At 45.5% G+C, this 27,827-nt stretch overlaps 1 protein-coding gene across 4 annotated transcripts; it reads right to left on the minus strand.

Moving 5' to 3' along the window:
* Positions 1-216: 216 nt before the first annotated feature.
* Positions 217-27,732, minus strand: SPG21 (SPG21 abhydrolase domain containing, maspardin). Of its 4 annotated transcripts, none has more exons than XM_081171285.1 (9): positions 27,602-27,732; positions 22,775-22,867; positions 8,331-8,492; positions 5,952-6,032; positions 3,992-4,137; positions 3,116-3,224; positions 2,701-2,808; positions 1,818-1,958; positions 217-932 (listed from the first exon to the last, which is right to left on the minus strand). In XM_081171285.1, exons 2-9 carry the CDS (start codon positions 22,835-22,837, stop codon positions 786-788), a joined length of 957 nt encoding a protein of 318 aa, XP_081027411.1. In that variant the 5' UTR covers positions 22,838-22,867; positions 27,602-27,732; the 3' UTR covers positions 217-785. The 4 variants fall into 4 exon arrangements, with proteins under 4 accessions (XP_081027411.1, XP_081027409.1, XP_081027410.1 ...); XM_081171283.1 differs by lacking the exon at positions 27,602-27,732 and adding an exon at positions 27,552-27,584; XM_081171284.1 differs by lacking the exon at positions 27,602-27,732 and adding an exon at positions 27,509-27,532.
* Positions 27,733-27,827: the final 95 nt, after the last annotated feature.

Raw genomic sequence — 27,827 nt, forward strand, 5'->3', positions numbered from 1 at the left:
CTTTGTGAAGCTGGTGCCCTCCATGTGACTCCCATCAGCCCCACCACATAATGGCTAAGACTGATGGGAGTTGTAGTTGAAAACACCCACAGAACACTCAGTTAAATGAAGCCTGATAGTCTTATATTTAAAATTCAAACACAGTACCAAATATATGTTTATAGCTGTGTAGGCAGCACAGTTACCATGCACACTCCTGTTGATGGCAGAGGAGCCTTTTTTCCCAAACTGAATTTTTATTCAAAAAAAATTAGAAAGCAAGACAATAAAAAACAAATGCGTTATAACCTCAAATTAAAGCATTAACTGGCAACCATATAAAAAGAAAAATAATAATAGCAATATTGGCACTTCAATTTTTAAACTAAATATCCTATGAATTGTAAGTGAACTTGCAGACATACATAATTCACTCATGATACATACATCCCCCTCTCTGCATGGATATATAAGATTATCCTCTTTAAGAACACAATCGTGAAGGCTTTGGTAGCAAAAGTTCATCTCAGACTGTTGTTTCTAAAACAAGTCATCCAAAGTGATACCCTTAACTCTTTTTTAATAATCTGAATTCAGCTCATTTAAACTGTGATGTGACCGAGTGTCCGTAGTTGCATTTCATTTAATGAAATCAGTCCAACCTATTTTAAAGGACACAGTTCTAACCGGTTAAGTACTAAGGAATCAAGGCAAACTGAAAAAGATGCAATTGGATGAGAAGACTTCCAAAAGAAGAAGAAAAGGATAAGACCCTCTGGATGAAGAGATTCTGCAAGTCCCAAGGACTATGACTGCTGCTGCTGCTGCTGCTGCTGCTGCTCTTGCTCACTGCTGGCCTGGAGATTGGCTTTCTGGACTTCAAGTTCTTCTGCACTGACCATGGAAGGGTCAATTGCGGCATATCTAGTACCATGGAATTGAAGTAGGTGGATCTACAGAATAGGAAAAATAGGCAAAGTGGCACATATTCTGTAAGTCGCAGCACTCTGTGATTATTTGTTTCATAGAATGCATATACCACTTGACTGTAAAAAACAACCACCTCACAGCAGTTTATAAAAAGTTGAATCAGTGATAAACTGATCGGCATTCTACATATCTGAGGTGGTTTGTCTTAACAGGAATGTTTTCAGTAGGCACTGAAAAGAGCCCAGTGAAAGTGCTTGCCTGGTGTCAATAGGCAGGGAGTTCCAAAGTGTAAGGCACTGTCGCACTAAAAGATCTAGTTCTTAAATGCAGAACGAATATTATATGGCGCCTGTAGCAGTGCTTGTTCCACTTTAAAAAAAAGAGGGAAAACCAACCACTGCTGGTGCAAGCTCCACAGGTTTCACACCATCTGAAGGGTTTGCGGTCTTCTAGGAAGAGGCAGGAACCACTCCCAGGGGCAGCACAAGCCAAATGGAGTCAGCTCTATGGAGCAGCATATTTGAACAATGCCAGACATGTCCATATAACACCCAAACTCCAAATGACTCCAGGAGAGGAACATTTGGCAGTGCCACAAATCTTCTATTACCCTGTGTTTGGCGGTGGCCGGAGGGGGGGGGATATTTTCTTAAAACCCATAGTAGTGTTCCTGCAGCCCAATAATAGAAACCTCTTGACCTTCCCTCCTTTTCTCTCCTTCATGCAACATGTCTGCCTCCATCGGATGGGGATTTGTAATAACGTCCCCCCCCGCCCAGCTTTACTCATCCTCTGATAATCCGTCAGCAATGTTAACACCACAATGCTTGCATAAACCCCTTTGGCAATGCGGGCAGAGCTCTGTGGTTTCCAAACAACAGCTGAGAAATTTAAAGCTACAGACTTACTTGGACGTAGAGGTTTACTTCGGCACTCCTGCAAAGATATGGGAAATTGCCCCCTGTCTTGAGGTGAGCTCTTCTAGCATTGGGATACAGCTTATACATCTCTTCTTTCGCTTCGGTGGAAAGAGCACTCTGGTCAAACACCTAAAAAAACAAGCATTCCATGCTAAGAACTGCCTGTAGATCCCATGCATTCTAACAGAGAGAATTTTTTTCTGTTTAGAACAGGGGTGGCCCTCTACATTGTCAGTGAACTACAGCTCCCATCATCCCTTGCCACTAGCCATTGGAGTTCAGCAACATTTGTGGGGGCACAGGTTAGCCACTTGTGCTTTGGAAGTTCAGCTGTGCAACTCAATCTGCTGCTGACTGTCAAAGGGTCCTTGATAGCTCAGCCAGTAGAGCATGAGACTCTTAATTTCAGGGTCATGAGTCCCAGATGAAAAAGTTGCAACTGAAAAAGGTCAACAGCACACAGCTTTTGGGGGGGGGGATAGGTAATGCCAACTGACCTCAAGCCCCATGCTTCCTACACCTTAGTTAAACTCTCCTTCTGTATTCACTTTTATGTGTTACAACATTTGATGCCAGAGAAGGAGTTGTGCTGAGCCATCGCTGTGTTGAAGGAACATCCACTTCCAAGATGTTTGCTACAGATTATGAAATGATTCTGCCCCGACAGCATCTGTCGTTTATAAGTAGCACTATTATCCCACCTCTTATAACTGGACAAAGTAGTCCTATAGGGACACAGCTATGTTTTAAATATAGGCATGCTCCTGCTGATGTTCTCTCCATTTCCAAAGCTGGACCTTGCATCTTCCTAGAATGATGTTCAATAAGTGTTCCTCTCCCAATCCCACATCCTAAATAAGAGATAACTTACATCCATGATAGTCACAGGAATGTCTCTGATTTTATGAGGTTCCACGTAGGAATTTTGGCAGTTGAGGGTAAGTCTTGAAGCGAGCTCACTCTGACCCAGGCTTTCCAGCTTTCAGAAAAAATAAATTAATTCAAAAGAAGGTTGTGAATTTGTTTCAAGGCAGGGCAATAAAGAAATAACCAAGCTTATCACAACATCTGAGAGTTTGAAGCACATTTGCCCCACTCTTCACAGCCAAAGAGGCTCCCAGAACAGTCATAAGCAAGAATAAGTTTAAAAAGGACAAACCATGCCTAAAGTTTAATGTGCAAAAGACATGGCACTGAAGGAAGAAAGGATGAAGGAAATAACCAATATTAGATGGGATTTCAGCATGCAAATCTTAAAGCAAAGTCATACAACTGGGAATCCTCACCCTATCAACCATGAAATCAATGCCATCAGCCATTTCGGTATCTACAGGACCAGATGCAAAATTCCCAAGGACAATTTTCTTCAGCATGAAGGCAGGCATTAGCCAAAAGCTGAAAAGAGAATTATAGAAAGGTCAAAAATTTTGTCGCTTTCTCCTTCCTCCAGGAGCACTGGATTGTCATGAGAAACATTTTGTATAAACCGTGCAAACGTTCAAACACAAGACATACTGAACTCCCTCTGCATTAAAGCATGTACTTGTGACTGCCTGCATTAATACAACAACAGAAGGGATTTTTTCTATACAGTGGTGCCTCGCAAGACGAAATTAATTCGTTCCGCAAGTTTTGTTGTCTTGCGATTTTTTTCGTCTTGCGAAGCACAGTGTCGGAAAAGTTTTGGGAAAGCTTCAAAAATCACCAAAGTCTTCAAAAACCTCAAAAAAGGCTACCACACCGCATGCTATGAGTTGCTCCTCGAAGTCAAGTCGCAACTGTATTAACGGTTTTAAGAAAAAGGAAACAAACTTGCAAGACGTTTCCGTCTTGCGAAGCAAGCCCATAGGGAAAATCGTCTTGCGAAGCAACTCAAAAAACCAAAAACCCTTTCATCTAGTGAGTTTTCCGTCTTGCGAGGCATTCATCTTGCGAGGTACCACTGTATATATATCATAACATTTATGGGCTTCAAAAGCTAATTCTAAGAAGCGGAGCAGTTCTTCATATTTTTTTTAAAAAAAATGCTTTGCAAAGGCCAAGCTGTATTTGCCATAACTCCACGTAACCCAAAGTTCACAAACAGTAGGCAGGAAGTGGCCCTTATGCCCATCTAAAGAACAACCCAAAAGCTATTTGTTTTGCCTACATACATCTCTCACCTGTTTGCCGTCCATGTCTGGTTGAAAATGGAGGTGTCGCTGAAAGCGTTGCACAGAATCAGAGACTGGACTCTGGGAGACTTGTGAGTGTATTCAGCAAATTTCTGAGCAAGGAAGCCCCCCAAGGAAGCACCAAAGACGTGGACCTAATTTTAAAAGTAAAAGATACCGCAATAAATAACAGCAACATCCTTTGGCTAGCTGTTTTTATTAAGGCATTTTGTATGACATTTTGCATTCAAAAGCACTTGAAAGCTAGGCCAGTATTATGATTGTATTGCAGGTGGAAAGTGGAGGGAGACTGGCTTGCCGAAGACTACCTGGTGAGAGTCAATGACAGAGATGCATTTTAAACCAGGTGGTTTCTCATTCATACTTGGCTCTTAAGGACTACGCCAGGAGTAGCCAATGTGGTGCTCTGCAGATGTTGTTGGACTACAACTCCTATCATCCTCAACCACAGGCCATGCTGGCTGGAGTTGGTAAGAGTTGGAGTCCAACAACATCTGGAGGGCTCCACCAGCCTGGCTGCCCTTGCACTATGCCAAACCACAGGGGTGAGGAACCTTTTTCATCCCAAGGGTTGCATTCCCTTCTGGGCAACCACGACAGTATAGTAGCCTGGTTTCTTTACACTCACACACCCCTCTCTATCCTCCATCTAGGCAAGCAAGAGGCACTATTACAGTTCAGTGAAATATTCCTGCCAAGTAAAGCACTCAAGGGGTGAATCAAGACCAGTGAAGTGTGTGGCTTGGGGAGTGCACCAAGGGCTGGCTAGAGAGATTTGGGGGCATCGCAACCAGCTCCTGGGCCTGCAGTTTCCCAGGCCCTGCTATAATCGCTCTCATAGTATTTTGTAGAGAAAGTTGTTCCAAATAAGATTATCCTCCCCATTTGGGATTTCCCAAAGTTTATCAACTACATTCATAGACAATGGCCTCGCAGAAATAAAGTAAGGTCTACAAGACAGAAACATATTTCCATTTTTCTATAAATCACCCTGGGGCCATTTCAACGAAACGTGGGCAGGGGGTATATAAATTCAAAAATAATTTATGCTCTTTCACACACAGCTTATGCAAGCTTCCATTCAACAGATAATATAAACCATTTTAGAGAAAATAGATTTTGGAAGATTTATTACAATTTAAGAACAGCCAAGTCCTACCCAGAATATGCTGTTTACCGCATTTTGCACCCCATAGGACGCTCCGGCCCATAGGACGCACCTAGTTTTTTGGGGGGAAATAAAGAAAAAAAAATATTTCCCCCCCCAGGTGCGGGGCTGGAAGAACCAGGTCGGGGAACAGTGGGAAGGCACGCTCTGCCTCCCCGCTGTCCCCCGAGCTTGTGGGGCTGGCGATGGGGAGAAGTGTGCTGATCCCGGGACTGCAGGCAGCTCTGCCCCACCATCCGGAGCGGGGCGGGACTTCGCGCCCCGCTCCCGATGGCTGCGCAGAGCTGCGCTGATCCCAGGACTGCAGGCAGCTCTGCGCGGCCATCGGGAGCGGGGCGGGGCTTCGCGCCCGGCTCCCAGTGGCCGCGCAGAGCTGCGCTGATCCCGGGACTGCAGGCAGCTCTGCACAACCCTCGGAGCCGGTCTCCCGAGGGTTGCACAGAGCTTCCTGAAGCCTGGAGAGCGAGAGGGGTCGGTGCGCACCGACCCCTCTCGCTCTCCCAGGCTTCAGTGAAAGCCTGCATTCGCCCCATAGGACGCACACACATTTCCCCTTCATTTTTGGAGGGGAAAACGTGCGTCCTATAGGGCGAAAAATACGGTACTTAGAAAAGGTCCTGAAAAAAGAGCAACCAAAAAAATCAATAAATGGGGTTGGAAAATAACAGGAGAGGGCTCTCTTTTGTTGGAGCAATTAAGGTTATTCTGAATAAACTCTAGGCTTTTTACCTAACATTTCTATTGTAAGCACAGGCTATTTGTCAATCTCAGGGCACTAACTTTATCCAGCTGTAGATGGTCTAATAGTTTTCTGAATCCATCGCAGAACTCAAAAATTTCCCAGTAAACTGGATACTGCAGCTAAGATTAGAAAGGTAGGTTAACAATGGTGACATGAACAAAGACAAAGATGTAAAAACATGCATTTTAACCCTCTCCACCAGTAAGAATTTAAGAACCAGCTAGCAACTTAGACACCTGCATCATATATGGGGAGAAGCCCACCTTGTACGAGGTCAAAGCATACTATGAAGCAACCTGCAGCCCTTCAGATGTTGTTAGGTTCCCATCAGTCTCAACTAGAGCAGTCAACAGTAAAGCATTATGGCAGTTGCCATCCAACAAGATCTGGAGGGCCAAAAGTTCCGTACCCTTGTGATAAAGCAAGCTCAGCTGAAAACCCATTATTCTCCACATTATTCTCTGCCATCCAAGTCTGGATTTTTCAATATTCAATGATTACCGTATTTTTCGCCCCATAGGACACACCGGCCCATAGGACACACCTAGGGGGGTTTTTTGGGGGGGGACAAAGGGGGGAATTATTTCCCCCCCCAGGCGTGGGGCTGGGACGGGAGATGCCCGAGCTTCCCCCGACCCCAGCCCCCAGAACAGGCTGCTATCCACAAGCCTAGGGAGCCCGGCGGGAAGTCGCGCCGGTCTCCCCAGGCTTGCGGATATCTGTCCCCGAGCTTGTGGGGCTGGAGGTGGGGAGAAGCGTGCTTCTCCCCACCGCCAGCCTCCAAACCAGGTTGGGGAATAGTGGGATGGCAGCGCTCCGCCTCCCCGCTGTCCCCCGAGCTTGTGGGGCTGCCTGATATCTGCACAAAGCCCGGGGTGCGCTGTGCAGTGCGCCCCAGGCTTCGGGATGCAGGCTGCTATCCGTAAGCCTTGGGAGCCCGAAGAGAACCCCCATGGAGCTCCCAAGACTTGCGGATAGCTTCCTGAAGCCTGGAGAGCGAGAGGGGTCGGTGCGCACCGACCCCTCTCACTCTCCAGACTTCAGCGAAAGCCTGCATTCACTCCATAGGACGCACACACATTTCCCCTTCATTTTTGGAGGGGGAAAAGTGTGTCCTATAGGGTGAAAAATACGGTAATTTTTCATTTTTAGTTTTACCCACTAGCCCCATGGTTCCCAATGGGGCAATTTGATTTTTAAGGGGGGCAATTCAAGAATGAGTTATCAACAGTTAATGGCCTTTTAGGCTTCTTCCACATGAATAGGAGTTCACTTTTTGAATAATAAGAATTATGTGTCATTGGGGGAGGCACCAGGATTTTAGAGATGCTTAGGTGGGGCATGGCCAAAAAAAAGTTGGGAGCCATTACACTAGCCCCTAGCCTCTTAAAGTTTTACTCACTGGCCTCTGAAAGGCAACACTAATAGGGGGGAAATGCACAAGTTTGCACCCCCATCTACGTTTCAAAACAATTTCATTAGATGTAGTTACAGAAAAGGTCAGCCATAGTCTACATTTTCAAGAAGTCTACTCATGTTCTCAAGCTGGTGCTTTCCAGATGCTTTGGACTACAATTCCCATCAGCCTCAGCCAGTATAGCTGGGGCTGTTGGAAGCCACTGTATTTAGAGGACACTAGGCTGAGGAAGTTTATTCTGGTTTGTGATCATTTTTATAACAGTACAACAAGCTTTTTTTTTTTTATCTCTCAAAGCATAGTTGTGCAGTTTTTATTTTGAGTCTCACAATAATTTAAAAAGATTCAGCTCCTGAATAAACATGATTTCCCCTGTATAAACTATTTGAATTTTGTACAACAGTACAGTACAACAAGCTTAAGTAGCCCTGGAATCCAGAAGCTAAACCAACCTAGACTCTCCAAATGTCACCTGAGATTCACTATTCTCCAGTGGATGGGAGTTCCAAGAGCTTTGCTGACATGCATAAAATGAGCACATGGGAGAGAAGTAGGAGGGAGCCCCTGATCAATCTTCTATCACTACAGGGAAAAGATATGCACCTCCCAAGAGATGTATATCCTAAATTTTAAGCCTCAGCTCTTAAGACGCTCTCTGTTCTATAAGGCTGGAATTCTAATCTGAATTACCAAAAGGGATTAGATGGTGTTGACCCAGAGATATCCTGCCTTGGAGGAATGTTCTCTCATTAAATAAAACCACCAAGGTTAAATGCAACCTGAAAACCCTTAGTATCAAATTTCAGAGCAGGCTTTAGGGACAAAATATGCACTCAAGTAATGTAGGCACATGAAAAAGCTGCATGACCAGAATTCCAAAGGACAGGCTTGGATGGCCGTAGCGGAAATCTAGTACATTTCATACTGCTTTGAGAACATACATAAAAAGACAGATTTGCTCAAATGCTGAGAATTTCAGGGTTCTCCTGAAGATACTTACAGCAATGACTCTGTAACCCCATCCAGACAAGGCTAAAATCTGCTGGAAGAAAACATCAGCCGTTCCACTGACAGGTGGGAGAAATATAAGGGGGCACCGAATATTACGGGGTCCTGCATCATAGAGCGACCAAACTTTACTGTCATCGTCATCTACTATAATCTGTAAAATAAATGCAGAGAAGGTAAAAATGGCTTCTTCTGATGCACATAGTAGTTAGTATTCCTTCAGCACAGCCATCATTGAAATCTGGGTGGTGGTGTCATTGGGGCAGGATTGGGGGGGGTAGATAACCATGGCACCAAATGAGCAGAATGAGCTCCCCAAATACAGTAGGTCTGGCTTAACACAATCTAAAGCAAAATTAATGCAGAGTAGCATCTAAAAGGGGGGGGGGGGGAGAGACAGACAGACAGACAGACGGAATAAGACAATTAACTTCAGAGTCTAAAATTTTCTGCTACTCTGATTCCAGGAATCTCTTCTCTGCTTTACATTTAAAAATGGACTGCTTGCAAAGTAGTCTTAGCTTGTCACGTCTTATGTTTACACAGCCTACTGAAACACATCTGGAGGCAGAAGAAGTGCAACTGTGAAATATAATCAGTTGCTTTTCAACCAGCTCCATGAACGAGCCATTTGGCTGCTTTGCAACTGATTCTGTGTAAGCCACACAACCTGCCACTGCAAGGTATTATCCACATGTAACATGCACAATCCTTTGCAAGATCCTGTCATGCAAAGAATTAATGGCTTTGCCATGCCCACTCCAGACTGGGCTTCAAAAATAGCTTTATAAAAATGATCTCCCTCCCTTCTCTCTGACTGTTTAGACCCCTCCAGACAATACTGTTGTGGATCCAAATATGCCTTCCCCACCCCAAAACGGTCACAGGCCAAAGCAAAGTTAATGTACTCAATACAAATGTGATACGCCAACGCAGAAGAGCAGGCATGGAACTCAATCATGTGAGCATCAGGACATTCTGCTTTGGAACAGATCCAAGTTAGAAAAGACGTAAGCAAATCTAAAATATTCAGAAGTCAGACTTTCTCTGCTCTCCCAACGCGTCATCACCAAATCATGAGACTGAAAAAATATTGGGGGATGGAAAGAGAGTGGTTTTGCTCTTCAAGCTTCAGAGGAAAGAAACATGCAGCTGGCTTCCTTTTTTAGACACTGCAGGTTGAGCAAGGAAACAAGACTCTCTCAGCAGCCATTTCAGATCCAAAACCACTCAGTACAAAGGAGTTGCTCAGATAAGAAAATAATTGGTTAATGGATGCATGTAAAACACCTACACCATGGGTTGCCAGTGTGGTGCCCTCCAGATGTTATCAAACTACATTTTCCTTAATCCCTGGCCACTGGCCATGCTGACTATGACTGATGGGATTGGAAGACCAAGAATATCTATAGGGCACCACTTTGATCAACCTGGATTTACATTCATTAAAACGGGAATGGCTGCTCTGTGGCCTTCCAGATGTTGAATTCCACCTCCCATCAACCCCAGTTAGCCTGGCCAATGGTGAAAGATGATGGGAGCCATTGGAGAGCCATCCCAAATTAAAAGATGGGCACAATTCATTGCATGTCTACTTAGAAGTAAATCCCATTAAGTTCAATAGAACTTGCCCCGAGTGTGCAGCCCAAAGTTATTTTTTTTTAATGTTGCTTTGGCTTTAATATGAACATTGCTCTGAAGATGGGTCACAATTATAAACTAACCATGATATTAGAAGTGCTTTAACTTTACTCGTTAAGATTTACTGAAGTACATTCTGTGTCCACTTTATCCAGGAATGTTTAGTGCAATAAGCTCCAGGTTTTTATAATAATCCCTTCACTTCCAAGAGGCTAAAAAAATATGGGTGAAATCCAATTGTGGTGTTCCTTGCAGTCCCCTCCATGCTCCAAAGATCTGTTCTGGAGGGTTCAGTGATCCTCCAAAATAGATAAAGGGGAATGGAAGGCAAACCTTGTTGTGTCCAGACGGCATTTCATTGGATCTTGCCCTATGTCAGGGGTCAGCAACCTTTCTCAGCTGTGGTCCGGTCCACCGTCTCTTAGACCATGTGGTGGGCCGGACTATATTTTGGAAAAAAATAATAATGAACGAATTCCTATGCCCCACAAATACCCCACAAATTATAAATAAAAGGACACATTATACTCATGTAAAAACACGCTGATTCCCAGACCGTCCGCGGGCTGGATTGAGGTGGTGATTGGGCTGCATCTGGCCCCTGGGCCTTAGGTTGCCTACTCCTGCCCTATGTGTTTACTCTCAATACAGTATTCCATAACATGAATAAGGAAAACTCTCACCCTATGTTTAAGTCAATTACAAAACCCACATTAATTTATCTGATTGCAGATTACACCAAAATCTTCTGTGTATAAAAATGTCCAGTTTATTCAATCATTGTCAAGTTAGTTGAACTTCTCTAGCTGGAAACAATAGCACAAATTCAGCTGTTCCTCCTCCACCACCACCACACAACGCCTCTATTAACATCTGAAAGGAAAGCAGCTGGCAAAACCTTAAGAGCTGGTTAGCTAGATGTCTCTGGTCTGCAGTAAAAGCTGTACTTGAGGAAGCATGTGAAAGATCACATGTTGCTAGAAAATCTTGCACTGTTCACCTAAAACAAAAAAGACTCAGAGATAATCCTAAACAGGGCTGCATGCCAAAAATCCAATACCAACAAAGTTCCTGTCCAGTCTCCTTTTCACTTTTTTTTTTGTATTAGAGAGAATTTCCTGTAGAGGTGTATCCCACTGAACAGAAGTGCTTGAATGCAGGTCTACTCAGCTTACAATATTAGCCCTGATTCATACTATCTTTTCTAATCACAAACCACCCAAGAGATTTCAGCCTGTACATTCCAGACAGCCAAAAGATTCTCTGAATGCATGCTCACTGCTGAGATGATATTGAGTTCACCACATCACATGATGCTGTTTTCCAGACATGCCGTAACCCAGTGGCTGAACATATGCTTTTTGATGCAAAGGCTCCCATGTTCAATCTTTGGCATCTTCAGGTAGGGTGTGGAAAGACCCCTGACTAATATCCTAGAGAGCCACTGCTGCCTACCTAATCCACACTTTTCAAAATAGGATGCAAAGCAATACGGAACCATCATCTTCTGAAATCCCCATTTCTCCAAATTCTCCAAGTTCTCCAGCCAAGTAACGTGTGCAAAAATGCATATCTACGGTAAAATATGCATATAAATGCATAGGTAAAAAGGTAAAGGTAAAGGACCCCTGGACGGCTAAGTCCTGTCAAAGGTGACTATTGGGTTGTGGCGCTCATCTCGCTTTCAGGCCAAGGGAGCTGGCGTTTGTCCACAGACAGCTTTCCGGGTCATGTGACCAGCATGACTAAACTGCTTCTGGTGCAACAGAACACTGTGACAGAAACCAGCGCACACGGAAACACCATTTACCTTCCCACCACAGCAGTACCTATTTATCTACTTGCAATGGCATGCTTTCGAACTGCTAGGGAGGCAGGAACTGGGACAGAAGAACGGGAGCTCACCCCATTGTGCTGATTCGAACCACCAACCTTCTGATCAGCAAGCCCAAGAGGCTCAGTGGTTTAGACCACAGCGCCACTAGCATTAGCGAAAATAACATACAAAAAGTGCATAATATGGGAGGGGCCACTAGGGGCGCATCGGAAGATGGCTGACAATAACATCTCTCCGACCCACACAAGGTAATTAGGAGGCTGTGATGGGAGTAAATAGCCTCCCTACCCCCCCCCATGGGTGTGTTGGGGGGACTGCCCTTGCCTGCTGTGCCCGATACCACCCCCCGAATTTGTGGGGATGGGGGCACTAGGTAGAAAGCCCTCCTGTGGATTTCGGCACTCCTGGACGCTGTCTCTGATCCGCGCCTCTAGTTTACAGCAACTTCAAAAGAAACAATTAGGAGGAAGCGAATGCACATATTTCAAGGATGAAGGGGGAGTAAAGACTGCTAACTGAAGAGATCTCTGATAAACAAGACAGGTCGGAGGAACAAGAATAAATCATGAGAAGACCCACCAAGGCTCGGTATGGCAAAGGGACTGGATGGGGGAGGGGGGGAAAACTTTCCTTTCTTTTTTCTATGTGATTAACCAAGAATCCCTCCCCCACAAGTCACAAGTTAGAAATGCCGTTTAAATGACTTAAGCTGTGGATTTATGACTGTGTGGAGATAATTTACTAACCAAAGCATGTTTCAAGAAGATCGCGGAAACTATAAGAGGTTTGGAATGATGCAGTAAAAAATACCGTCGCCATGTTGGCAAGTTCTGTCGGAGGACTTAAGTCTGGGAGGAGGAACAGAGCTGTTTTTATATTGTGGGTGAGACTCCTCAGAGGGACTTAAGAGCGACAGATTTGAGAGATTAATGATGGAAAGAGTGATGTTATCTATGAAAGCGATGATATATGGAAACCATCTTTATATGAGGACTGGACGAACGGAAAAATTCACACAGGATTATAATTGGTGTTCATCTGCTTAAGGAGATTATCAGAAGAGATCATAAAGAAAAAAAGAAAAAATATACGAATAAGATGAGATGTGGAAACAGCAAGATAAGACTGGATAGAATTATGAACATTATTTGGACTGCTTTGTGGATATTAACGCAGTAGCAAGATGATGATCGGAATCCCCCTTCGGAACTTGAAATATGGGTCCCCTCAACAAAAATTTAAAATTCAGCTTTGTAATTTGGAATTTATGTGATGTGATTTGATTTGATCGGTCGGTTAATAAAAAATATTTTTTTTAAAAAAAGTGCATAATATGAGGGAAAGTGGTTTTGCAGAAAAAGTGTATGTTAACAGGAAATCACACTCAAATGCTGATGAATTTTCAGGAGGGCTTTTAAAAAAATCACCAACTGATACAGAAATGTGGAAAACTGAACTTAAGAATGGAAAAATGAGAAACTGAGAAAAACTGAAAGTGACAGATTTGCTCATTGATACCATTGAGTCATATGACACAGTGTCAGGGAACTGCCATCGGAGCATCAGGCGGTGGAGGGTCTCAGGGAGGAAGAAAGAGACTCAACAGCTGAGGCAGGAACCAGCAGGGGGAGGAGTGGATCTCCGAGGGAATGCGAGCAGGAGGGAGGGCTCAGAGACGCTTCCAGCGAGAACAGTGGGGAGGTATCGGAGTCTCCCATAGGGAGACCCACACCTCGCCGAAACTGTCACGCCGTGAGTCCAGGAGACGCGTTTCCGTTAAGGAGCTTCTTTGCTGGAAACGCTTCCGCAGACAGCCACTGTCAGACTCTACGAGTGACTAAGAGCAGACATGTTTGTGGAGCTCTGTCACACACAGAGGTTTGTGGAGCCGCACAAACTCTGAGGGAGCACGATTTTACGCACAAGCAGCTAATCATCCCATTACAGCAGTCTGACAGTCTCTGTACGCTGCCTGTGCAGGAGAAAGCATCATGAGCGAACCAGCCGGAACCGGAGGAGCAGGAGTTGGAGCTGGTCCAAGCTTGGAAGAAAGGTACCGAGCGTTGGAAGTCCAACTTGCGCTGCAGACGGCGAGGCTGGAGGAGAGAAGGGCTCAGGATGCAGACAAGAAGGGGAGAGCCACTCAGTTCCCCAGAAAGGTACCAGGATTGGTGCAGAAGTTTGGGGGGGACCCCAAGGACTACCATGCCTTTAGGACAGAGATGCAATATGCCCTTAATGTGCAGTTCGATGAGTTCCCTGATGACGAATCGCGAGTTGCTTTCGTAATTGGGCATCTTGAGAAAGGGGCGCGGGACTGGGTTCGACCCCTAATGGCAACGCACAATGACGTCCTAAAGGACACGATGAAGTTCTTTAGAGCAATGGATATCATGTTTTCCAGCGATATTGAGGAAGGGGTGGTGCGCAGACAGCTAATGGCTTGCAAGCAGGGAAGCCGATCTGTCCGTGAGTACTGGACTGAGTTTACCATGCTGATTCACAGACTGGGTTGGGATTTATCGGCGGCACCCATTCAGATGCTATTTGAAGAAGGTCTTTCTTCGGCTGTGAAAGACGAGCTGTCCCGGAGCCCCAGGGCGGTGTCTATGGATCAGCTGACCAAATCTGCGCTGACCATAGGAGCGCGTCAGGAGGCAAGAGCCTTGGAGAGGCGGGAAGGGAGAGGGGAACGTTGGAAGGAGTTCCGCATTCCAGACATTCCTGAGCCAGCTTTCCCGCCGGCAGAGCCGATGGAAATCGGAACAGCGCGCGCGCGCGCATTTTCAAAACCCAGTGAGGGGGTTAAGAAGGAGGGAAAAGGCGCCCGGAAATGCTATCTCTGCCAACAGCCAGGCCACTTTGCCAGAGTCTGCCCCCAGAGGAAGGAATGGCAAGGGATGGTGGGAGCTGTTGAGGGAGGAGAGCAGGGAGAAACGGAGCAGGTAAAAGCCAACGCCTGGTTGCCACAGTCAGGGCACTGCAGCCAGGCCAAAGAGCAGTGAAAGTGCCCGTGCCAGAAGCTCCTCAACCTGCTCTAGTTATTGATGTGTCGCTAGAGCTGCAAAATGGACACCCCCTAAAAATAAAGGCGCTGTTGGACTCAGGCAGCTCCTGCAATTTTATGAGCAAGGAGTTTGCTGCTGAACACCAGATACAGACTATCCCTTTAAGCAACCCCCTGCAGGTGACCACGATCGATGGCAGGGAGTTGTTGGGAGGAGGAGTCAGCTTGCAGACCGTCCCAATGATAATGAGGGTGGCAAGGCACACAGAACTGATAGTGTTTAATGTGGCCACCTTGGGAGGCGCTCCCATTATTTTGGGAATGAGCTGGCTAGCGCTACATGATCCGCTGGTGGGCTGGCATCAAAGAGTGGTTTCCTTTGGTTCAGCACATTGCTTAGAACACTGCAAAGGGGAAAAGGGGTCAGCAGGGGCCCAAGCCACCCTAGCAGGGACGGAAGTAATGGAGAAGGTGAAGGTACCACCACAGTATGCAGATCTCAGCGACGTGTTCAGCGAGAAGGAAGCTGACCAACTACCCCCTCATAGGCCCTTTGATTGCCAGATCAATTTACTCCCTGGAGCACAGCTTCCTGTGGGCAAGTTGTATGCCATGTCAGACAGAGAAATGCAGGAGTTGCGAGAATTTATTGACAAGAACCTGAAGAGGGGCTTCATCAGAGAGTCCAAAGCAGCGGGGGGTAGCCCAGTGTTTTTTGTGGATAAAAAGCACACGGACAAGCCGAGACTTGTATGTGATTTTAGGAGGTTAAATGCAGTGACTGAACCAGTGACTTTCCCTATGCCCAGGATTGATGATATTTTGACCAGGGTGAGGAAGGGAAAGATTTTTACAAAGCTGGATCTAAGGGGGGCGTACAACCTGATACGTATAAGGAAAGGGGATGAATGGAAAACCACCATGTTTACCCCTTTGGGGGCATTTGAATATCTCGTTATGCCTTTTGGATTACAAGCAGGCTCAGCGTGCTTTCAATCTTTTATGAACCACGTACTGGGTCCTTTGCTCTACAAGAATTGCGTTGCCTTCCTAGATGATGTGTTGGTGTATTCGGAGAATGAGGAGCAACATGTGAGAGACGTCAGAGAAGTGTTGAGCAGGCTGCAAGCCAACAGGCTGTGGGTGAAACTGGAGAAGTGTCAGTTTCATACCAAGGAGGTGGAATTCCTGGGGTACCGCCTGTCAGACAAGGGATTGGCCATGGATCCCGGTAAGGTGCAGGCAGTGCTGGACTGGAAAACACCCAAAACCAAGAAGGATGTGCAGAGGTTCCTAGGGTTTGGAAACTTTTATCGTAAGTTCATCCGAAACTTCGCCCACCTGACGGCGCCCATTACGGACTGTCTCAGCAGTAAAAAGAAATTTGTATGGACGGCGGAGGCGGAGCGAGCGTTTGAGGAACTGAAAAGGGCCTTCGCCTCGGAAGAACAACTTCTGCATGTGGACTTACAAAAGAAGCTGAGGGTCGAAACAGACGCATCTGACAGAGCCATAGGGGCGGTGCTTCTTCTGCAGTCGGGGAAGGAGGAGTCAGAATGGCGACCGTGTGCCTTCTTTTCGCGAAAGCTGAACAAATCCGAAAGGAACTACACGGTGTACGACCGGGAACTTCTTGCTATTCATGAAGCTTTCCGGAAATGGAGGCACCTGCTAATTGGTGCACAACATAAGGTGCAAGTGTGCACGGACCATAAGAATCTAGAGTATTGGAGAACTGCGCGAGTGCTCAACCAACGGCAGTTGAGATGGGCCCAGGAGTTCTCCAAATTTAACTTTGAGATTTGTTACGTGCCAGGCCCAGAGAACGTTAGGGTGGACGCTCTCTCACGCAAACCTGAATATTTGGAGGGGGAGGGAGCACCCGAAGAGACCCATGTCATTCCAGAGGACCGCTGGGTGTGTGGGGCGGCATTGGTGGGGCAAAGGGAGTTGGTAGAGGGTACGGGGCATGATGAATACGCCCAGGACAAACTCAGGGGTCTCAGGAGGGAGGGAGACAAACCCGGGGGTTTTGAGGAGAGAAACGGGGCATTGTACTACAAGGGAGCGTTATATATACCCGAAGGGGAATTGAGGGAGAAGGTACTCAAGCAACTGCACGATAGCCCCACAGCAGGGCATTTTGGGCAACACAAAACCATGTGGCTGGTTACCAGGGAATTTTGGTGGCCCAAGGTCAGGGAAGATGTGCGGGAGTATGTAAGAGGGTGTGAACAATGCCAACGAGCCAAGGGGGAGAGGCGGGCACCGGCAGGTTTATTAGAACCACTACCTACACCTGAAAGACCGTGGGAAGCAGTGGCCATAGATTTTATGACTGATCTGCCAAGGTCTAGAGGGAAAACAGCCATCATGGTTGTGGTAGACCTGTTAACTAAAATGGCCCACTTTATAGCCTGCTCACATGCGGTCACAGCAGAAGAAACAGCCAAATTGTTTGTAGAAAATGTGTTTAGGTTGCATGGCGCCCCCTTGAGGGTGGTTTCAGACCGAGGGAAACAATTTACTTCCAGGTTCTGGAGGAAGCTCATGAGCTTACTGCACGTTGAGGTTAATTTCTCAACGGCCCGTCATCCAGAAACCAACGGGCAGGCGGAAAGAGCTAATGGTGTTCTCCAGCAATATTTGAGGTGTTATGTGAATGACAGAGAGAATGATTGGGTAGAGAAGCTGGCGTTGGCAGAATTTGCCTACAACAATGCAGAGAACGTGTCCACGGGGATGAGCCCCTTTTTGGCTAATCACGGGTGCCATCCCAGAGCCTTCCCAGGGGGGGAAGGGGAGAACTGGAGCGTTCCAGCTGCAGAACAGTTCGTTGAAGAAATGGAAGCGATCCATCGCCAGCTCCAACTCAACTTAAACAGGGCTAAGGAGGAATATAAGAGGCAGGCAGACAAAAACAGAAGGGAAGGTGAAAGCCTCAGGGTGGGGGACCAGGTGTGGCTGTCAACCCAAGGGTTGCCATTCAAAGGGGGTTGTAAGAAGTTAAGACCCAAAAGGCTGGGACCATTTGAAGTCATGCAGCAGGTCAACCCAGTGGCTTTCAGACTCCGGTTACCGAACCACATGAAGCTGCACCCAGTTTTCCACAGGTCATTGCTGTCACCGTATAAAGGGGACAGTGAAGGGAGGGTCACTAGGGGACCAGCAATGGAGGAGAAGGAACACAGCTACCATGTAGCGGAGATCCTCGATTCCAGGTGGAAGGGAGATCAAGTTGAGTATTTGGTAATGTGGGAAGGGGAACCGGAGTCGGAAAACACCTGGGTTAAGGCAGAGGATGTCAATGACGAATTTTTAATAGAAACTTTTCATCAGAGGTTCCCACGCAAACCTCAGCCTGTAGCGAGGTTCCGAAGGGAATACTTTGCCACCACCGACGAGGAAGAGGAGTTGGAGGGGTTCACAGATTCCGAAGAGGAGGAGGATTCAGCGAGCCAGGACGGCGATCGATGGAGGGAATTGTTCGAGACGTCTGAAGATGAAGAAGATTCTTTTCGGGGTTTTAACCCTTCACCTCCCAGGGAAAAGGAAATGGGAGGGGTGAGGGGGGCCCTGGAGGGGAGGTGGATGTCAGGGAACTGCCATCGGAGCATCAGGCGGTGGAGGGTCTCAGGGAGGAAGAAAGAGACTCAACAGCTGAGGCAGGAACCAGCAGGGGGAGGAGTGGATCTCCGAGGGAATGCGAGCAGGAGGGAGGGCTCAGAGACGCTTCCAGCGAGAACAGTGGGGAGGTATCGGAGTCTCCCATAGGGAGACCCACACCTCGCCGAAACTGTCACGCCGTGAGTCCAGGAGACGCGTTTCCGTTAAGGAGCTTCTTTGCTGGAAACGCTTCCGCAGACAGCCACTGTCAGACTCTACGAGTGACTAAGAGCAGACATGTTTGTGGAGCTCTGTCACACACAGAGGTTTGTGGAGCCGCACAAACTCTGAGGGAGCACGATTTTACGCACAAGCAGCTAATCATCCCATTACACACAGATTCCTACAATTCCCCACAATGAGCACATCACCCAGATTTGAAAAATAAACCTCTCTCTGGAATAGCACAGTTGGTAGAGCATGAGTCTCTTAAGGTTGTGGATTTGAGCCCATGCTGGGCATAAGATTCCTGCCTGCATTACAGAGGGTTGGACTAGATGGCCCTTGAGGTCCCTTCCAACTCTACAATTCTATGATTCTAGGTATCACAATAATGTTGGTTCCATGCTTTTAAGGAGTCTTACTGTGATTATTCAGCTAAGCAATAATATTTGCACAGCTGCGATTCAGGTTGATGAAAAGCACGTTAAGGAAGATGCCAGGTATTTCGTAACAGAACAAATACTCCATCTTGTTGTAGTTTTATTTTCTGCAGCCAGGGAGGGCAGGGCATTCAAATTAATTCCAGTTTGAGGTGATGAGCAGAAGCAGCTGTGACGTTTTTATTCTCTCTCCTCCTGTGGGCACAGGGCAGAGTTCTCCACAGGGAAGGCATGCTCACACACATCTCAGCACACTACCTTCCCTCTCTGTGGCTGCTATGCTTTGTAGAAAGACAGCATTACTCAAGGGAGACATTGGCCTCAGACACCAACAGCTATTGCTTCATAGAAAATTCCCGTAGGTCTGCAATATGCACCATTTACAACCGTTGGGTTGTGGTCCAACAGAATGAGCTCAGGCTTGCAAGAGAGGTTAAAGATAATATACAAAGGTTTCTTCGGCTATGTCCGAAGTAAGAGGAAGAACAAGCAAGTGGTAGGTCCTCTGCGCGGGAAGATGGGAGAAATGCTATTGGGCAACAGAGAAAGGTGGAACTAATCAACACCTACTTTGCCTCTGTCTTCACCCAAAAGGAAAGTGATGCCCAACCTGGTGATAACAGAATAAATGATGTAAGGAGGGAGCTGCCACCCAAGATAGGAAAAGAGGTAGTAAGGGAACACCTAGCTACTTTAAATGAATTCAAGTCTCCAGGGCCTGGTGAGCTGCACACAAGGGTACTAAAGGAGCTTGTGGATGTAATTTCAGAGCCTTTGTCTATTATCTTTGAGAATTCTTGGAGAGTAGATGAGGACCCTACAGACTGAAGGTGGGAAAATATTGTCCCCATCTTCAAAAGGGGGGGAAAGGAAGACCCAGGTAACTACTGACCGATGAGCTTGACATCAATACCAGGGAAGGTCCATAACTGGTAATTCAACAGTCGGTCTTTGAGCATTTAGAAAAGGATGCTGTGATTACTAAGACCTAGCATGAGTTTCTCAAAAATAAGTCATGCTAGACCAATCTGATTTCTTTCTTAGATGGAATAACAAATTTGGTGGATCAGGGAAATGCTGTGGATGTAGTGTATCTTGATTTCAGTAAGGCATTTGACAAAGTCCCCCATGATATTCTCGCAAGGAAGCTGGTAATATGTGGGTTGAACGAGGTAACCGTTGGTGGATTTGTAGATGGTTGACTGAGTACTCATTAATTGTTCCTTGTCATCCTGGAAAAAAGTGACAAGTGGGGTGCCACAGGGTTCTGTCCTGGGCCCGTTGATGTTCAATGTCTTTATAAATGACTTGGATGAAGGAATTGAGGGGATGCTCAGCAAATTTGCAGATGACACCAAACTGGGAGGGGTAGCTAATGTCGCAGAAGACAGAATCAGAATTCAAAATGACCTTAACAGATTGAGAGCTGGGTGCAAGCTTAACAAAATGAATTTCAGTAGGAACAAATGTAAGGTTCTGCACTTACGCAGGAAGAATTAGATGAACAAATATAGAATGGGGGACACCTGTCTTATGAGCAATGCATGTGAAGAGGATCTTTGGGTCTTGGTGGGCCAAAAGCTTAACACGAGTCAACAGTGTGATGCCGCAGAAAAAGAAAATGAAAAAAAAGGTAATGCTATTCTAGGCTGCATCAATAGAAGTATTGTGTCCAGATCAAGGGAAGTAATAATACCACTATTCTGCCTTGGTCAGACCATGCTTGGAATACTGTGTCCAATTCTGGGCACCACAATTTAAGAAGGATGTTGACAAGCTGGAATGTGTGCAGAGGAGGGCAACCAAGATGATCAAGGGTCTGGAAACTAAATCTTATGAGGAGCGCTTGAAGGAACTGGGTATGTTTAGCCTGGAAAAGAGGAGACTAAGAAGAGATATGATAGACATCTTCAAATATCTGAAGGGCTGTCACATGGAGGAGGGAGCAAGCATGATTATTTTCTCCTGCTCTAAAGGGTAGGATTCGAATCAATGGCTTCAAGTTGCAAGAAAGGAGATTACGACTAAACATTCGGAAAAACTTTCTGACAGCAAGAGCTGTTCAGCAGTGGAACAGACTCCCATGAGAGGTGGAGGACTCTCCTTCCTTGGAGGTTTTTAAACAGAGGTTGGATGGCCATCTGTCATGGATGCTTTAGCAGAGATTCCTGCATTGCAGGGGGTTGGACTAGATGACCCTTGGGTCCCTTCCAGCTCTAAGATTTTATGATTCTAACTTGCTTCTGGTTTGTGGTGTGGAAGCCTATACAGCTGTTAGTTCTGCAGCACCACTATAAGGCCTTTGCAGGCACGCTATGGGACCATGATCTCCAGAGAGCCACATGAAGTGGGAGGGAAAGAGTTTAGACGGCTTGGTTTGGGTTGCAAGAAGGAAGGAACACAAGTTTCTAGTAGCGCTGAACCAATCTGTAAATTTTGGTACCTCTCTGTTTCTTATTTTTCAAACCTTAAATTCAGCTTGCCACATTTCCGCTTCAGTTTGCCATCTTATATATTTTTTTAATCCTCAGTAATTTTTTTCAGCAATTTAATGTACATTTGTTCTTGGCAAACACTTTTTTATATGACGTTATGCACAACAGACCTATTGCTACAAACAATATGCATTGTATGCATTTTTTGGGTTAATATCTGTACAGTGGTGCCCCGCAAGACGAATGCCTCGCAAGACGGAAAACTCGCTAGACGAAAGAGTTTTCCGTTTTGGAGGTGCTTCACAAAACGAATTTCCTATGGGCTTGCTTCGCAAGACGACAATGTCTTGCGAGTTCCTGCTGGGTTTTTTCCTCCCCCCCCTTTTTCTAAGCCGCTAAGCCACTTATCAGCTGATCCGATCAACAGATAAGCCGCTAAAAGCCGCTAATAGCGCTAATCCGTCAATGGGCTTGCTTTGCAAGACAAAAAAACCGCTAGACGAAGAGAATCACAGAACGGATTCTTTTCATCTTGCGAGGCACCACTGTATTTTTACACACTCCCCTCTAGTCTAGTCTATGCAACTGTACATTTTTTTTCATCGGAGAACTTGTATGGCAAAATGTGGATTTCAAAGGAAGTGCAAACTGGGTAGATTCACAGTAAAAAATACAAACCAAACCAAATTTCTCCACCATCTTTGGTTTCTAAAGGGGGGGGGGGGCTCTATATATATATATATATATATATATATATATATATATATATATATATATATATATTTCCTAGACCTCTTTACCTCTGTACAGTATGATTCTTCCGGAATAAGGAAAAATGCAATTTTGTTAATGCTTTGATCCTGGAATTGCTGCTCTTAATCCCCAGAAGGCAACAATAATTTTCTGTATGGCAAGTCAACCTAGCAAGGTCAGAATTTATGGGCTTGCCCACATACTACAAATTATATGCAAACATTGCAGAAAATTCCACACATGTAATATGGACATACAGAACATAGGTATCTATGGACCTGATATACATTTCGAGTTCTAGGGTCCTGCTAAATTATGCCCCTGAGTTTGCAATTAAGGGTCGAGTAAACAGCACCAGAGGATCCCTCATATACATGTCCTTGGGATCAGAGGGAAAATCAATCAATCAATCAATCAATCAATCAATCATATATTCCATTCTTCCTCCCAAATGAGCACAGGCCCAGGGCAGCAAGAATTAAAAACTGGACCTACCTTTTTTAGAGGAACTGTACTTCTGAACCAGTTATAGTCAGGAGAGATTTTAATCTCTCCCATGGTGGTAACGAACCCAAGGTAAAGAAAAACCTGAAAACACAACAGGGGAAATGTTTCAGACAAAGTAAATAAAATGTAGGATCACTTATATACTTGAGGGAATTTCTTCAGGGTAAACCTGCTTTCAGGTCCCATCAATTTATTATTCTTCCCTTCAGATTTACTTATTTACTTGTGCGCAACTGGAAACCACCAATAAAAATTCTGGAACTGGAAAGTATGGAAAAGATAAGGAAGTTCAAATTAGAAGCGATTTAATACATGTTTTCTAGTTAGATGGCACAAGGGAGCTGAGAGACCAACTGCCTCTTCCTAAAAATAAAATACAACTGCTGCTGAAGGACCAACTGTGCATAACAGAAGATGAACCACTGTCGTAGCTCCATGTAGGCCAAACAGTACAGGAAATGAAGCACATTTTGGTGAGGATTGTGGGTCAAAGCCTTGCAGAGTGTTAACATGCAAAATGGCACAGCAGAAACCTTAATATGAAACCAGTATTTTGGCTATACATTGTAAATAGAGTTGTGCACCTTGCACAATTCCACATTCCTAAGAATCAAACTCAAGCACTCCTCCCAGGACACAACTAGCATTTTGTATTATGAAAGTGTGCTTAAAAATGCACAGGCAGTATTGCAAAACTCTCCAGGGTTTCAGAAGATGGTGCTTCCAAGCACCTCTCTCACAGCCTCTAGGTCACTTCCCCCTCACGCTCCCCTTTCCAAACTCTCCAAATTCTGCAAACAATCGACCGTCAAATCCAGAATGTGAATTCAGCAAAACATTGCAAAATACTGTTCACAGGCTGTGTTGACTTGCACAGCCTCTTTGGACGCAGAGCTTCGTTGGTCAAAGTTTCCCAGGCATGAATACGACTGACCTTGAACATATTTGTATTACAGCCATGTAATATGCCCTGCGCAAAACCTGGGGCCCAAGAAAATGCCTAAGAGGAAGCATCTGCTTACCCAATCTAAGGGCACAATAAAAATGAATCTACACAGTGGTTAGGAGTTAGGCAGCGTACACACCATACATTTAAAGCACACTGCTTCCCCCAAAGAACCTTGGGAACTGTAGTTTGTTAAGGGTGTTGGCAATTGTAGCTCTGTGGGAGGGTAAATTACAGTTCCCATTATTCTTTGGGGGAAACATGTGCTTTAAATGTATGGTGTGAACGCTGCCTTACTTTGTTGCTACAACCACCCCAGTTTCTCTTTTTGTCACCTATGATTTAATACTACTGATGACGTCTTGGAACACAACGTAGCAAATAGTTCCTCCACTTTTAATTCTTCTCTACCAATATGCCTTGAACTAAACTAACTCACCAACATTCAGTGCTACCCCGGGCCTTGAGACTTCTACAGGTGCAGACAATGTTATGTCAGACAATTCAACAAAACCAAGCCCTCAAAACCACCTGCTCCTTACCATTTAGGAAGTTAGATAACATCTCAATTAAAAGCAGCAGTAAAATTCAAAACATCACTTTCTATAAAAGCCAGATGTATTGTTTTATTCCTCTGCTTTAGCCATAAATCTTCTGTTGATCACTTAAGTATGGAGTGAAGCACAGTCAGCTATTCTTCCTGGTTATAACTTATACTGTACAGCCCTTCTTCCTTACAACTCAAGAATAGTTTCTGACCCAAGTTTTAAAAGGGATTATTTCCAACTTCCATCAACAACTTATTAAGCTCCAAGTACTGCAACCCTCTGCATAGACTTGTAATCCAGATCACAGGATAGACCCAAAGGATTTTTATTCGTTTACTCGTGCATTCCATACTCTCGAGTCAAAGGTAGAAACCAGAAAGATTTTCGATACTAGATTTCAGATGCTTCAGAACATTCACATGCTCTATAGTGCGCAAAGACACAGGACTTTGTACATGGCTTTGAACAGATATAGCACCAAAATATTGATTTGTTGCTGGGGGATGCATGGAACAGACTCTAACACAGAGATTTACAGCATTGGGTGCATCTAGGCAACTCCGTGGGTACATGGCAATAAGCTCCCACTTCCACCACCATAACCCAGGCTCCATGGCCAAATGCAGCCCTCCAGACCTCTCTATTTGGTTCTTGGAAGTCTCCCCATGTCATACCCCTCATTGACCCTGCTTCACACCCCAGGTGTTTCTGCCTGGCTGGAAGGTATCTATTAACAAAGGTTATGCCCCTTGATTGCCTAGATGGAAGATGAATGGGGGTGAGGGGTATGTTTGAAAGTGCAAATGTAAAATTTACATGTATTGCTGTACCTACTTTTTATCTTTTGTTCTGCCCCACAACTGGCATGCTTCCCTCTACCCCAAAAGTTACCCAGAAGGGAATGCAGGACCTGAGAAAGGTTTCCCACCCATCATAGCATCACATCACCCTGAACAAACTCATCAGCTACGTTGGAATCCAGGAATAAAGAACCCAAATTTCACCACCATCACTACAGCACTCTCCCCATTTGTGAGTTTCAGCAGCTGGCATTCAGAGGCATCCTGCCCCCAACACAGAGGTAATATTTCCTTCCGATTCATCCCAAGAAAGGCCCTAGAATATGTCATGTATGTATTGGGTATATACATATTTCGTATAACACTGAAGTTATGAGATAGATTTCCATCATGCACCAATTTTGAAAAGCACAGCGTAAATGTAATAAACCAATCCATTTCATTTGGAAGCCCAGAGTTTGCTTTGTAAAAGTCCTTGGTATTACACCTGGCTCACTTCTTCTTGGGCCCTGAACTCCCATCACTGGGCTTTGTGAGCTGAAGCTCCATCTTTTCATTCTTACTGGGCTTCAAATATTCATTTGATCACAGTACAATCCTACGCATATTTACGCAGAAGTAAATCTCACTGAGTTCAGTGGAACTGTCTCTGGTGCATTTAGGTTTGCATCCTTACACCGCAGTCCTAACACCCTGATCATTGATGCCAGAGGGGTAGGACATAGCGAAGGTGATCCTCTGTCAACCACAGCTGGTGGAGTGGGAGTGGCTGTACTGCTGCTGCAGCCCCTGCTGAAGGCAGGAAAGTACCATCGGCAGCAGCCAACAGAAAGACCTAAAATGGGGTGCTGGCAGCTTTGGACGCAAAGCCCCACAGATCCTCTGAGGGGACCAATACTTTTAGGCCAAACTTTGAGCTGGGGGGAGAGGTAGGAACACTTTTCTCCCACCTTGGCCAGCACAAGCCAGCAGGGTTTCCGATGAAGTAGCTACTTTACCTGCTGCTGCCTGGCTCAGGTTTGCTCTAAAAAGATTGTTTTTGATGTTCCTTTCTGTAAGTTGCTCTAAGTAGCTTTTGTGGAAAAACAATATCTAAAAAACAATAACAAAGACACCCCTAGATTGTCCAGGCAGCAGATTTCAACTTTTATTTCGAGTAAGAGCACTTAAAAATAAATCAAACTTCAAAAAAACAGCACAATCTTTGGAGAGGCATTCTCTCACACATAAAAGGGAAGGTCTCTTCCAGAAACCTGCCACGACACGTGTGCTTTACTATATATACACGTAGCACTGTTGTGTGTGTGCAGGGAGCTTGGTGTGCAAGTAATGTTTGGGTGAACTTTACAGCAGAAATTTAAAGCAGAAATTTATGCAACACAGGATCAAGTCTTACAGAGTTCAATGGTGCTTTCACTCTCCCACTGAAAACCAGTTTTTGTTTTCTTGGTTATATGATTTTGCTTTCCATAAATGTATAAGACAAAACATATTTACCTGCTACTTTTCTGCATAAACATACAATTATAGCTACCCCACCAAGTCTTTGGCATAATCCATTGGGTTGCAATGTTTAACCCCGCTTATCCGAGAGTAGGCCCCATTGAATTCAAATGTATTTACATCAGAGCAGGTGTGTTTTGGATTGCACACACAGTCCTCAACTCCTACTGGAAGTAAGCCAGAGCAGCAATAACAGGTCTCCTCAATATTCTTCACTTTTCCTCCCCTTCTCTCTTTCCACTGCTCTCCCTTTCTTTCAAAGTCATAGACTGTATGCTGCTCGGGGCAGAGGCCCGTGTTTTTCCTTACATTATTCTGCTAAACACTATGGATACTTGCTGGTATAAAGAGTGCATGTTAAGAGTTAAGAACTGTCACCTGATTAAAGAAAGCACAATACATTACATCTGCACACCAACAACAAAGTGCTTGGTAAAAAAAATCATAAACTTTATGAGTGTAAAGCAACCATGTTTACAAGGCATTACAAGGCACATTGCAAAGTTAAATGCATCCCCCCATTTCCCACAGCCGCCTTTTTGCCCCGGACCTCCCCCCTCTCCACAGCTTAGCCCTTTTCCCAACCTCCCCTTCCTGAAAAATATAAATATTATCATTTCCACATCAACTATCTGCAACAAGCTACCCACCACAGAACACCTGAGACTCACTGTTTAGGTAAATGCGCACACCCCCTTCCCTCCGGAGAACTTCCCTCTCCCACCTCCCTTCGCCTGCATGCTCACAACAACCCTGCGAGGTAGTCCAGACTGAGGAGGCGAGTTTCGTGGCTCGGTGAGGGATTTCTGGACCCGTCGTGGTTCCTGCGCGCTCTTAACCGCTTCCACCACGCGCACTCTCAAATTAACAGCAGTTAGTTAATTAACAGCAGCTTATTCGCCATAACTACCCCTTGGAAACTTACTTCCCTCATCTACAGGAGGAGGTAACAACAGCAATACACGCACCTCCTCACTGTACCCCATCGACCTCACTGAGGTCCCGATCCATTTCTTACCGGATCTTCCACAGGGCGGAGTGGGGGTGTTGAGGGATAGCCGAATATCGTATCCGCCCCCCTTCTCTTCTCACGTCAGTGGTATCTTCCCAGCCCCCTCCGCCGCCGTCGCCTCTTCCTCGTCCCGCGGCGCCCTCAAGCAGCCAACCCCGCTGCTCTCCCGCCCCCGCCTCCCAAACGGGCGGGGCGCGGGCCAACGGCGCACGCCAATCACTCGACGTCACAC

The sequence above is a fragment of the Podarcis bocagei genome (assembly GCF_964188305.1).
Source record: "Podarcis bocagei genome assembly, chromosome: 14".
Lineage (NCBI taxonomy): Eukaryota > Metazoa > Chordata > Lepidosauria > Squamata > Lacertidae > Podarcis > Podarcis bocagei.

Bases quoted from the DNA above. Each gene is read 5' to 3' on its own strand.
- SPG21 (XM_081171283.1), bottom strand. The intron at 8,493-22,774 runs GTAGGTCCAGTT...TTTATTTTACAG, and splicing joins GTACAGTTCCTCTAAAAAAG to ATTATAGTAGATGACGATGA. The intron at 3,225-3,991 runs GTGAGAGATGTA...TTCTCTTTTCAG, and splicing joins CAGACATGGACGGCAAACAG to CTTTTGGCTAATGCCTGCCT.